The 12,801-nt window shown below is 52.4% G+C and overlaps 1 protein-coding gene across 2 annotated transcripts in view; it reads right to left on the reverse strand.

Moving 5' to 3' along the window:
• Window positions 1–12,801, reverse strand: part of ANP32A (acidic nuclear phosphoprotein 32 family member A) — a 38,592-nt gene that overhangs the window by 3,733 nt on the left and 22,058 nt on the right. For both annotated transcript variants that reach the window (XM_046653215.1, XM_046653214.1), the window contains exons 2-4: window positions 4,275–4,424; window positions 3,941–4,063; window positions 1,260–1,458 (exon numbers count right to left, since the gene is read on the reverse strand). In XM_046653215.1, the coding sequence (XP_046509171.1) occupies window positions 1,260–1,458; window positions 3,941–4,063; window positions 4,275–4,424 (472 nt within the window). The remainder of the gene's footprint in view (window positions 1–1,259; window positions 1,459–3,940; window positions 4,064–4,274; window positions 4,425–12,801) is intronic.

The following is a 12,801-nucleotide window of genomic DNA, read 5'->3' on the forward strand; positions in this document are numbered from 1 at the left end:
AGCACAGGACCCAGGCTGACGGGCCTGGCACAGGGGGTCTGGTCTTCAGCGTGGGCCCACGACCCTCTCACACCCGCACAGGCCCAAAGCCTGGATGCTCTAACGTGACTGAACACAACCTAAAGCAATCCCAAAGATAAGCATCCTATAGCGACTGGAAAGGTAAGCCTTCCTCCCAAGTTTTACAAAAACAAAGATCCCTTGTGGAGGCTGAGACCACAGGGAAACTGCTGGATCAGAGGAACAAATTACAGGGCCTGGGAAAGCAGAGAAATCAATTCATTTAGAAGAACATCTAACAAAACTCCTCGCTTTAAAGCTGAGAAATTGGAATCCCAGAGGCGAGAAGTGACTTGCTCAAGGTCACACATGGAGTTCGTTGCAGAGCTGGGCCTAGAAACCTGATCTTAGGATTCCAGCCCTCGGCCTTTTCTTTTGCATCACAAGATGGAACACACTAAGGTAAACACGGTCTGAATATCTTGCTCATACTTCCACCCAACATGGAGAAACAAACTCTCATGTCTGAATTAACCAGGCAAGTGTCTCCAGTCTCAACCTTACTCTGGCCCTGAAGACCTGCAGGGAGGTCACACTGTGCTGGCATGTGGGATGGGGACAGGAGGAGGTGCTCCTTTCTTCCCCTTCTCTCCTTCCTGCAGGCCCTGACTGTCATGTGCTGCCAACATGCTGCCTGCTGCCTCCTCCATTTCCCGGACCCCTGGGGCTCTTGAGTCCACACCCCCAAGTCCTGTGGTCCTGTGGGCTACAGCCACCAGGGGGCCCCACAACCCCTTCAGCTCATGACCTTACGTCTACTACTGGACACCCAGTTGGGGAAAGGGAACCCTCAGGCCACACCCTACCTTCATCTATCCACTGACCCCTTCCCTGTGAGAGTGTCTGAGTCCAGGGTCACACCATAGAGAGACACTGTTGAATCTCATTCCCCAGGGGACTTTAGAAAAGAAAACAATTGAAGGGAAGATTCAGCTAGATGGTTTTTAAGGAGTTACAATGCAGTTGGAGAATCTCAAGATGTTTTTCTCTGGGGCTCACATCCTATTCTTTTAGGGGTGACAATGAGACAGATTAGGGACAACGGTAAGCAAAGCAGACAGCCCCAACTCCCCTCCTTACTTCTGGAAAGAGGTCGACAGCCAGCTAGCCCTCAGCGGCCGGTGGGGGCCTCCGTCAGCCCCCCCCTCTGTAAAGCAGGGGGACCCCGCCTGCCCTGCACCTTCCCCTCCACCACCCACCGTCCTCATCCTCCTCGTCGTCGTCCAGGCCCTCCACGTAGCCCTCGGCATCCGAGTCGGGGGCCTCCTTGTCGTCCCGGTCGTAGCCGTCGAGGTACGTGAGCTGCGGGAGGAGCTTGAACACGTTTTCTCGGTAGTCATTCAGGTTGGTTACCTCACAATTGAAAAGGTCTAAGCTCTTGAGGTTTTCTAACTTTTTCTGCAAGCAGAAAAATGAAGTCAACAGTGAGCAGCAAGTGGGAGGTGGGGGGGCGCGGTGAGCAAACACCCCAGGGAAAGAGGCGGGGTGCTGTGCGACAGCGGGAGACCTCCAGGCTCACAGGCCATAAGGGCAGTCTGCTCTGGCTCTGCTGGGCCATGAGGTATGTCCAGACTTATCATCTCTGTTGGGGGCCTCAGCTTCTTCCCCTGGGAAATGGGGGGCTGGACTTGAGGGTCTTAAAGCCTCGTCCAGCGCTAACTCCTCTGTTCTCCAGTCCCAGCTCTCGCCTCAACGTGACCAGCTTGGGACTCACCGGGCCTCCTGGGGCAGGAGCCAGGAGCTCTGCTGCTTCCCCGGACTGAGGAGCCAGAGGGGAACTCAAATGGAGACGTGAGCTCACAACCAACTCCTGCGTCTACTAACAACGACGATGATGCCAGCAGTTAACATGGCACTTCGCGTACTGACTCGGTTTATCCTCACAACCCCGAGAAGGCAGAAACAACCACTAGTCGGTTGTATAGATGAGGAAATGAGGGCAGAGAATTGGGATTTGATCAGGCAGCCCAACTCCAGACCCGCGCCCTTACTCACTGCAACACCGCCTGTCCAAAGGGACAAGAGGGAAAACGATGGAGGACCTGGATTCTGTCGCTGGAACCTAACACGACCAGCTTTGTCAAAGCTTTCTCCCAGATGGGTTCTAACCCATAGTACACCTGTTTGGTGGCCGAGGAAACCAAAGCCCACGGAGTGCGAGGGTCAGCCAGCTAGCAAGAAACAGAAACCTCTCGACTTCCCACCCCACGTCTTCAAGGCACAGGTCTGAGAGCACCCATCCTCAGCCAAGTCCCAATTCCAACGGGACCAGGCCTGACGGGGGAGTGAAGTCCCTCAGGGTCAATGTCGGGAACTAGGCTGCTCTTTCAAGATCTCACGATTGAGACCCGGGCATTCTCAGCAGAGGGTCAAGGAAGGCTGGGCTGTGTTCTGGGTGGGCAAGCCGAGGACCCCCCAACGAAAGGCAGCTTCGCCCGCTCAGGAGGCGAATGTAATGCATCACACTGATAACCAGGGAAGGGGAGCTACAAAAGCATGTGTGGTATGGGTGGGGGAGCAGGGGGTGTGCGTGTGTGCATGTCGGATCTCTAACGGTGACTGATCACAATGTTTTGTATACTCGATCCTCATACCCTGCGCCTCCCCAAACACATATACAGAACTTCAAAGGTTCTTCTTTTTATAATGAAATTATGAAATCAAGACTTCCAGGTAGATCAGAATAGCTTTGCTTTCCCCTAGGAGATGCGTGGGAGAGAAGTTCTATGGGAAGCTTATTCTAGCAGTCGACCCCATGCCACAGATGGGCAGGCAAAGTTTGAACTTGGAAAAGTAGTGCCAGCTTCCTGTTCTGTCACCCTAGCCCGTCCACCAGCCCTCCTCAAGCATCCACAGAGCGCAAGGAGTGCTTTTTGGATAAGAACCCTACAAACTAAAACTGAGGATGTCCCAACCACCACCTTTCATACTCAGAAAAGGGAAATGCGGCAACTTGGCAAAAATATCCACATGGCCTTTTCCTGATCTGAGACGCATGGTCCATGAAGTGATTCTTATGTGTACATTTACAATAAGTGTGTTTATTTAACATGATAGTATTTCTGTATTTCAAAAAAGCTATTATTTACTCAGTGACACATCTTGTTGACAAAGTTGATTTTCTTGAAATCAAGGAAAAACAGCCATTCAGATCTGGATAACGTAGAAGTTGTTATTCTCACCATGACTTGTCCCTTTCTGGCTAGTACATCAGTGAAGTTTGGGGGATGTTCAGCTCTGTGAGGATGAGCAGAGGAGCCAGAAACACTGTCCAGGCCTCTGAGGCCCTGGTCACTACCACGCCAAGGACTGGAGACCAGGGCATTCTTCCCGATGCCACGTGGAGCAAGTTCTGTGTGAGGCTCCCAAACCACACACTCTCTGCCATCCCAGGGGGCCTGTTTCAGGACCCACTCATCTCCCACCGTCCAGAGGCACTAGCCTCAGGCCAGTGACCTAAGGAAAAAAGAAGTGCCCACCTCCAGGGTCAGCTTAATTCTTGGATGGCTCCTCCTTCCCTAAAGAGGGAGACTGAGCCATGCTGTAAGCCAGAAGAAATGACAGCTCAGGATTCCAAAGCTGAGCAGAAACTGTATGAGGAAAAGCACTAGACGAGAAATTGAGGCCAAGGTCTGCCCTCACCCCAGCCCAAAGGCCCAGGCTGGCTCAGTGACCTCTGTCAAGCTATTTAACTTCCCTATGTCTCAGTTTCTCTTGGATGAAGTAGAAATTACCACTCCAAGTCTATCTCATAGCACATAACAACAGTCAAATACAGTAAGCTAAGTGAGAAAAAGGACATTATACAAACACAAAGGTACTATTCCGTGATCTCAATCCTGCCCACCCCCGCCACGGAGAGGGGACCCACATGACTCACCAGTGGCTCTATTGTGCTGAGGTCTTTAATTTTGTTGCCACTTAAATTTAGATGCGTGAGGTTCGGACACTTTTCTGCCAATACTTCCAGGCCCCCTGAGATTCTGTTATCGCTTAGTTCAAGCTAAACAAGGCAGGAGAGAAAAAGCAGAAATAGCTCTTAAGATGAAGGCTCCGGGCAGACAGGCAAGAAGGGGAAAGTTGCCTCAAGAATCGTCAGACGTGTTGGCGCACGCACCTGGCTTCACCTTCAATTATGCTCCCTAAACACGAAGTAATGACCCCTTGCTCCCCCCGGCCCGCCTCCCGTGCACACGCTCCTACACTCTGTTTACCTTCTTAAGTTTGTTTAACTTTGGTAAGTTTGCGACTGAGGTGAGGCCTACGTTGATTGTACTTAAGAACTCCAGTTCTTCAAATTCATCTGTGAGGCCTTCGATTTTGCCTTCATTCGACCGACAGTTGTCCAGGACGAGCTCTTTCACCTGAAAAGGGAAGGGGGCGTGAATGGAGGCGAGGAGCGGAGCCTGGGGCAGGGGAAGGGTGTCAGGCCTCCTTGGAGGACAATGAGACAGCCAAGAAGCAGTCTATCATACACGACAAACAGCACTTCTTCCAGCTCTTCTGGAGCATCGCAGTGACAATGCCCACCCTGGTCCTTTGGCGTTCAGCAATACTGAGGGGAGGGGCGGTGGTCGCATGAGCAGAGCTGCAGAACCAGAGGGCCACTCGAGACAGAGGCCTTGGCCGGATTGGAGAAGACAAACTCAATAAGCCCTGCTGCCACTGGCAAGGTTGGTGTTCTCCTTCCAACCCACTGCCATATTCTTCCAAAACTCCAGTAAAAAATAAAGCACCACAGTCCCGCGGCACCAGCCTGACCACATTCCCGAGGCCAGCTACTTATGCCTCCCATCCTCAGCCCCGCCTCCCTCTGTGTGCTGATGGGTCCCAAGGGGCGGTAGGCTTGCTCTCACCTGCTGCTGCCACCACAGCCAGAGCCTGCCCCACAGCAGGGGCAGCAGACCAGGGATTCCTCCAACTCTCCCTTCTCTAGACCAGTGCTGTCCAATAGGACTTGCTGCGACAATGGGAACCTTCTGGGCTGTCCAAGAGGAGCCACTAGCCCAGGTGTGGCCACTAAGCACTTGCAGTGTGACTGGTGAGAATGAGGAACTGAGTTCTAAATTTTATTTTTAATTACTATAAGTGTAAAGAGACACATGAAAGTTACCATATCAGATATCAAGGCTCTAGACTTTGCTCTTCAGGGTCCTGAGAGCAGATGTGGAAAGAGAGGAGGGAAATCTGCAAACCCAGGATGGACCTGCAATGAAATGCTGAGGTTGGCAAAGTCCAAAAGCTGGTCTTCGAAGGCACCTCGGCGGCGCTGTCTGTCCCCTGCCCAAGTCCCCGAAGCAGCTTTGCCCTGTTAAGAGTTCTGAGATTCTCCTCTCGTCTCTTCCTACCCAAAGAGTGGGCCCTCAACCCCTTATTTCTAATGAGGGTAAAAACCTACCCTCTCTTTCCTTCGTTAAAAGGCAGACTTGGGGGTCCGGCCCCGTGGCTGAGTGGTTAAGTTTGTGCACTCTGCTTTGGCAGCCCAGGGTTTCGCAGGTTTGGATCCTGGGCGCGGACATGGCACCACTCATCAGGCCACGCTGAGGCGGTGTCCCACATGCCACAACTAGAAGGACCCACAACTAAAAATATACAACTATGTACCGGGGGGCTTTGGGAAGAAAAAGGAAAAATAAAATCTTTAAAAAAAAAAAAAAAAAGGTAGACTTAGCTGAAGGGGAGATTTCAGGCTCCAGTACTGATGGTAGGGAGACAGACTGAGGAGGAGTAATCAAGTCTCTGGCCTGAAATGACCCAGGGGAGTCAGCATGCGAGGCCAGGGTGCTTGGCCATCCAGCCTGATGCCCAGAGTTAAACCATTCCTGTCCCTGAGCAGTCTGGCTGCTCCCTGGCCTTTCAGGCCTGACAGGCACCTTAAAGGTGATTGCTTCTGGCTGCCCTTGGTGCTCGACACAGCATCCCCACCTGCCTGCTCCCTGCAGCCTCCAGGAAACACACACTGACGTCACCTGGACAGGATGCCTCCCTGGATTCCACCCATGGGTTCTGATTTCTCACCCATGGGTCACACAGTACAGGCCTGTCCTTCTCAGTAGCAGCCCCACATTGTCTGAAGGATCATTCCTGCCCCTCAGAGCGTTTTCTTCTCCTAGATAAGCAGATGGGCCTTCTAACCAGTCCCTCTAGGGCGTCTCCCACCTCAGCAGGGCAATTTGCTGAGCTTCTTCCTGCAGGGCCCAGCATGGCCAGCATGCAAGAGTCCTCCAAATGCTCCTCCCTCTTGGGCATCTCTAGGCCAAGTGCCAACTAGGGGGACGAGAAGCCACAGCAGACCAACCGTGTCCCTCCTCAGTCCACCCTTACCAGTGGGCAGACCAGGGGAGCTCGGAGCACATGTGGGTTGCAGAGGCCTGCAGCTGCCCTGCTTTCTGCTTCTCTGGTGGAGAGAGGCACACCACGCAGGCCAGGACAGCAGGAATTTATCAAGAGGGGCAAAGCCAGGTGCACAGCTCTCTCCCAGAGCTAGCAAGCTCTTGGCCGAGGCACTGGTGCCAAGGCCCACCTTTCCCTTGGATCTGGGATGAGAGAAGTTAAGCCCTTGCCCACTCTCCCAGGAGAGGCCAGATGTCTAGGTCAAGCCACCTTCTCAAGGTCACTGACAACAGTGCCTGGGAATAAATCCTGTGAGGCCTTCTGCCCTAGGGCAGGAAGTCAGTGTAGAGTCAGGAAGCCAAGCCTTAGGGGAGAACCCCTCCCCCAGCTGCAGTGAACACTGGTCACAAGGCCCACAGTCCTCTTTAGTTACTCGGTTCCTTGGAAGGCCCTGGGAATTCTTTAAGCTCCACCAAGGAAAGACAAATATGAGAAGGGATTCCAGTTCACCCTCAAAGATTTCAGACATGCAGTTTTTCTAGACGGGTCAAGGGCTTCTCCTCTTACAGTCACTAGCCAAGGAGAAGTACTCAGTATTGGGGGGGGGGGGGGGGCGGGGGGCGGTGCGCAGTGCTGGAGAGTCAAGGGAATTCCTCCCAGAAGTCAGCCTCTTTCCCGGAGAGGCACAATGCCGCGTGGGAATTTGACAGACTGATAAGAGGTTCCAGACCTGGCTCCCAGCACCACACCCAAACTGGGGCCATTCCTCTTGGGGCCATGTGCAAGCCACTACTATCATGTTTTTATTAGTAATAACCAGGTGCACTCTAAGTGCTTCACCTGCACTGGCTCATTGAATCCTCACAATCGCCCAATGGGGTATTCCCCTGTCTTACTGCCACATCAGAACCACCTATCCTAAAGGCCCAGGAATGGTCACAGGAGGGTGTCCACTGGACCGAGGTGGTCAGTGTTGCCGCAAGATGAGAAAGGGCTCCTCATGGCTTCTCTGATGTCCCCAGATGTGGGGCAGAGGCTCTCCTAGACTCCCCAGGTCAATCCTACGAGCTCCCCTGACTGCACCTGCCCCCCTTGGCCCGTCTTCTCACTGTTCCACCAGCCGTGCGGGGGCCACTCCCAGCAGTCCCCACCCTGGTTACACTTCCTCAGTAACCAAAGCACAAAACCCAACCCAGACCTCACTTAGATGACACTGTAGTCAGGGAGTGAGGATCTGAGAAGGGCTGGGGGCTGGGACCCCGCTCTCCCCAAGGAGCAGGCGGCTGCTTCCACTCACTTGGGAAGGAAAGCCTGTGGGTCTGGAGGGCCAGGTGGCTGTTACAGGTCGGGGTGTGGGCCTCTGGGATCCCCCTGGTTTCTGCATTTCCTTCCTGGAGGGGGTTTCAGCCCTGCTTGGGGTAAGATCAAAGAGGAGAGGGAGAGGCCTAGGCTCAGATCCTGAGTTTGCTGACATCACCAAAAAGCCCAAATGAGTTGGGGAAACCCATTGCTTCTTTGTGGGGTGATGTGTCACATTGGGGATGGCAGGTAAGCTGCCTGTGAAGTGTCTGAATCGGATCAAACAGGAAAAAACAAAAGTGCCAGCTCAGCAGCCGATGTGTGGAAGTCACTCCGGCCTCCACTGTCTTCGGGCTCCAGGGCGGGCTAACGTGTTTCAAAACCTCCGACCCACCCCAGCATCCCTTAAAGGGACTCTGAGCCCCTGGCGGCAATCCCCCAACTTCCTCCCGTCTCTCCTCTCCACTCAGTGGCCACCGCTGTAAACCCTTCCACGGGAAGAGAACGGGCCTTTTACATCCAGGGTGTGTTCTGCTTAAAAAAGAAAAAAAAATTAAGGCCCATTTCCCCCGCCAAATCCTGGGTGTGAGCTAAGTGCAAAGTTAAAATTAAACTGAAAATTTGTACTTTGGGTTTAGACTCTCTCCCAGCTCCACTGGCCGTTTAAAAATAATCCGACTGTGGTTACTCTCTCTCCCGTCCAATGACTAGAATGACTGCTTCTATCAGGAGCTTTTCAAACACCCTAATGACAAACCTACACAGGATCCTCTGCTTCATTCCCCACATGTTAACGCCCAAGAGGAGCCTGCAGATTCACACTCAGCCCCCAAGAGATATCACTGGGGAGGCACTGAAGATTCCCAAGAAATCAGACTACCTGGCTCTGGCATTTCCTGAAAAACTTGTCCCCAAAGCAAGGACGCAGCAGTCATTTCTCACCAGTGGGAGCTGAAACGTCTGTGATAAACATGAACACATTATTACTCTAAGGAACAACCCGTTGCTTGTTTCAAAACTGTGAAATCTTGTCTTTATGGAGCTCTCAAATTTGACCATTCCTCTCTATTCCCAACACTGCAGTCCTGGTAATGGTCATCTAAGTCACCCTAAGCCATCTTCTGCCTCCAAATAGGGTCTCTGTGACAGTGGGGACACTGGACTCCTGGGAATAGGCCTCGACTTAGAGGCCAAGGACTCGGTTAGCTGGATGACCGTGCCTCTGTTTCCAAGGTTTCATGCTCTGCCTGTGCACAAAGGGGATGACGATGTCTGTTTAACCTATAAATTGCAAGTTCCAGCCTGGAAAAGCCAGCCCCGGTGGTCTACTGGTTAAGATTCGGCAATCTCACCGCTACAGCCCTGGTTCAATTCCCAGTCAGGGACCCACACCACCCGCCTGTCGGTTGTCACACTGTGGCAGGTGCGTGTTGCTGTGATGCTGAGAGCTATGCCACTGATATTTCAAACACCAGCAGGGTCACCCATGGTAGGCAGGTTTCAGCAGAGCTTCCAGACTAAGACAGACTAGGAAGAAGGACCTGGCCACCTGCTTCTGAAAAAATTGGAAAAGAAAACTCTGAGAATAGTAGCTGAGCATCACCTGATTTAGTACGAGAAGGCGAAAGGATGGCACAAAAAGACTGGGCAGGGTTCCGCTCTACCATACACAAGGGTCGCCAGGAGTCAGAATCGACTCAATGGCACTAACAAGAACTAGAGTCAGACTCAATGGCACTAACAAGAACTAGCCTAGAAAACTTTCCTGGCTTTTTGCTGCCTGGCGAAAAAATTCAAGCTCCTAAACTGACCTAAGGAGACCCTCTATTCTCCATCTCCCCCAACTTCCTCCAACTGCATCGCTCCCACCTCTTACCTTTGCATTACAATTCTAGTTCAAGCCCCCTCCCCAGAAAACCTTCCTGGCATCTAGGCATCTAGCGCTGAGCATCCCGGGGCACCGCGGCAGCTGCCACATGAATCATTTAATCGTGTATTAAGCATCCGATCCTCCTAGAGGTCAGGGACTGTCCTTCCCCGTAATCAGCCTAGCAGGGAGCGGACACCAGAGAAAATGCTTAACAAATGTCCTGTTTATTGTGCCAGGCGCAACACGAGGTGCTGGGCATACAGAGTGCATCGAATCATTGTGAAAAACTTACAGTGCCACTGGTCCCACAAAGGCTGAACGAACACTATCCTTTTATGAACAACAACTTTTTGTGTGTGTGTGTGTCTTGAGTCCCCAAGACAAGTATAAGCCCCTGGGAGGCAGATGGACTGTGAACACTCCTCCTGACCTGACCCAGTGCGCAGCCCACAGGTCTCTCCCCTGCAAGAAACCTCTCTCTCCGACAGGGCACTCTTGTGACACTGTTCACCTGGACAAATGCTGAGAAGACACGGAGGTGACAGTGAGCCATAGTTGGGGTCCTTGCCAGCAAGAGGTGCAGTGACAGGCTAGGAGCAGACAGACGGCTGGTAAACAACTCCGCCCCATGTGCCAGGTAGTGGGCCTGAGGCAGGGACAGTGCATTCTTCAAATGCCTCTACCCCAGAGAGGATGGACACACTAACGGCAGAGAAGAGGGACCCAGAAAGACTAAGAAAGAGGACGCACTATATCAAAGTCAGCACTAGTCATATAATTTGCAGGGCCCAGTGTGAAAATGAAAATATGAGACTCCTTGCTCAAAAATTATTAAGAATTCCAAGACAGTGACAGAGCATGTTAAACTGAAGAGTAAGGCCCTTTTAAGCGCAGGGCCCTGGGTGACTACAGAGGTCACACACCTGTGAAGCTGGCCCTGATTTAAAAGGACAGCTTGGGCCTAAAACAGAGCCTTCTGAAGGCCAGAACCAGAGAGAAGGAAGCTCAAGTGAGAACCACTCTTTATTTTTCTAGCACTTCCTGAGGCGACGTGGAGAGGCGGACAGAAGGAAGGCTCCCGAGTCACACAGACCGGGCTCAAGTCCAGATTCTCCACTGACGAGCTCATCTCACCCCTCTGGAGCTTCCGTTTCCAAAGACAATACCTAGGGTTGGATTAAATGAAACAATGGACTTAGAGCATCCCCAGCTTGGAAAAAGCCACTTGCCTTCCTTCTCCTTGATCCACAGCCACCTTTATCGCTGTGTTCACAGTGATGGCACAAGAGTGCGAGCAAAGCAGGCCAGAGACTGAGTGACCCAAGCCGTCTGCAGGGCTTCCTCATGGAACACACCAGGCCTCTTAACAGTCTGCAGAACTAAGATGGCGTGCCCTCTTGATTCTGCATCTACACCTTGTTTCTTTTTTCCCCCACTAACCTTGAGTCCTGATTTTCTTTTCTTTCACTGAGCAAGAGTTCAATAAATATTTGTATCTTTGGTTTCAATCTTGTCAGTCCCTGACCAGTTTAGTTTTCAGGTTCCAGCCTTGCACAGAAGAGAAGAGACAAATCAGACTGACCCCGTGTTTTTGGTGCGCATGGGTTTTAAATAGGTCAGCTTTTAAATGGGCCATCCCCTGGTGCAGAGCCCATTACTAGCTAGAAGGCCAAAACCAAGGCAGAGGGAAGGGGCGTCTTCCCAAAAGTGTTCCAAAAGCACGAGAGTGTTTCAGGTTTTGTCGTTTTAACCATAAGTTTTGCTTAACAGTCAGTGCAGAAAACCTGCAAAAATCAGTCAGGTTCTGTGGGGGGAACAGCAAGGCTCTGGGAGAGAAGTCGGACATTTTGAAAGCTAGAAGGGCCCTCGGGTTTATCTAGGTCAGTGGCTTTCTGACCACAACCCACAGTAAAAAAATACGTTTTACACCTTGGGTCAGTGCACACATGTTTTTGTGTGTGTACAGGCACACACACTGAAACAAAACTCACCCTTACAATTACGCCTTCCGATTACACTAAAAAGTAAATATTTTTTAACACGACCCACAGTTTGTAAAAATGCTGTTCTAGTTATCCCTCTTTTTCTAGAAGAAGCAAGGTCCAGAGTTGGCCTGGAGCCCAGAGCTGGGTAATTCTCCCGCCACACCACACCACACCACACCACACCGCTGCTCTGGAGCAGGATTCACAGGCCCTGGTGGAAGGGCATGGAGTGAACAGAAGATCCACGTAGCTTCGGTTTCTGCTCGCAGGAGGCTGGCTGCAGCCCCAGTGGCAGCTAAGACTCAGGTCTCCTCCGCTCTGAAAGATCTTTTAAAAGCTTCACCAAGTGGCAGGGGCCCACATTACTTTAAAAACAAAACAAAACCAAATCTCTCCAAGAAAAAGGCATCTGAACCTCTGGATTTGTCTGTCGCCTACAACAGAGCTCTGGAGGCTCCGGGTGGGAGCACATGGCCATGGGAAGCGGTGACGCCATGCCCATTATTTTAGGCAAGCAGGTCCGGGGCGCGGCAGCGGAGATGAAGCTGTGGGGCGGGTCACAGGCTAAGCACGGCTCACGGCTCGGGGAGGGCCCGTATTAACATAAGTCCCGTGACTGGCTCTGCGCTGCCCCGGAACCGGCCTCCGAGCCCCCTCCGGCCCCAGGTGTGGGGAGGACTTAGTTTCTGCCTCACCAAGACAAGAGGAGCTGGTTCCACTGCAGATGCTTCTTCCAGCTAGGACAGACTCTGGGCAGCAACCTCAAGACCAGTGGGGTTGAGTGTAGGACCTGGGCCTTGCGCTTGTCGAATGTCACCAGCCTGTTTACCTGGGGAAACCCTAGCAGAGCTGGGGCTGATGTTACGCCTCTGCTCTTCTCCCCATAAACCTCATTCCTCCCCTCCAGCCACTCTAGATGCCAGTCCCCTTTAAGGACTTGCCAGTTCCACTTCCTGCAGGAAGACTTCCCTGATTGCCCAGCCCTGCCCTAGCCATGCCTGACTGAAGAGTACATGCAGGACTGTTCCCAGAACAGCAGGGACTGGGTCCAGAGGGCTGTGTGGGGGCAGGAAGTGGGGAGTAGTAGTCTTGGGTCTGACTTTGCTGGGGGGCGGGGTGCAGTGGAGAGGGAGAGATGAGCGTTTTGGAACTGGTGGATGACATAGCCAAGTGAACATCTAGCAGACTGCAGCTTCTAAACGGCTGTCCCTCTTACCTTCCGTGGGTGCAGAAGGCCTAAAGAAGCAGAAGCTG

Source organism: Equus quagga, chromosome 2, assembly GCF_021613505.1.
Source record: "Equus quagga isolate Etosha38 chromosome 2, UCLA_HA_Equagga_1.0, whole genome shotgun sequence".
Classification (NCBI taxonomy): Eukaryota; Metazoa; Chordata; class Mammalia; order Perissodactyla; family Equidae; genus Equus; species Equus quagga.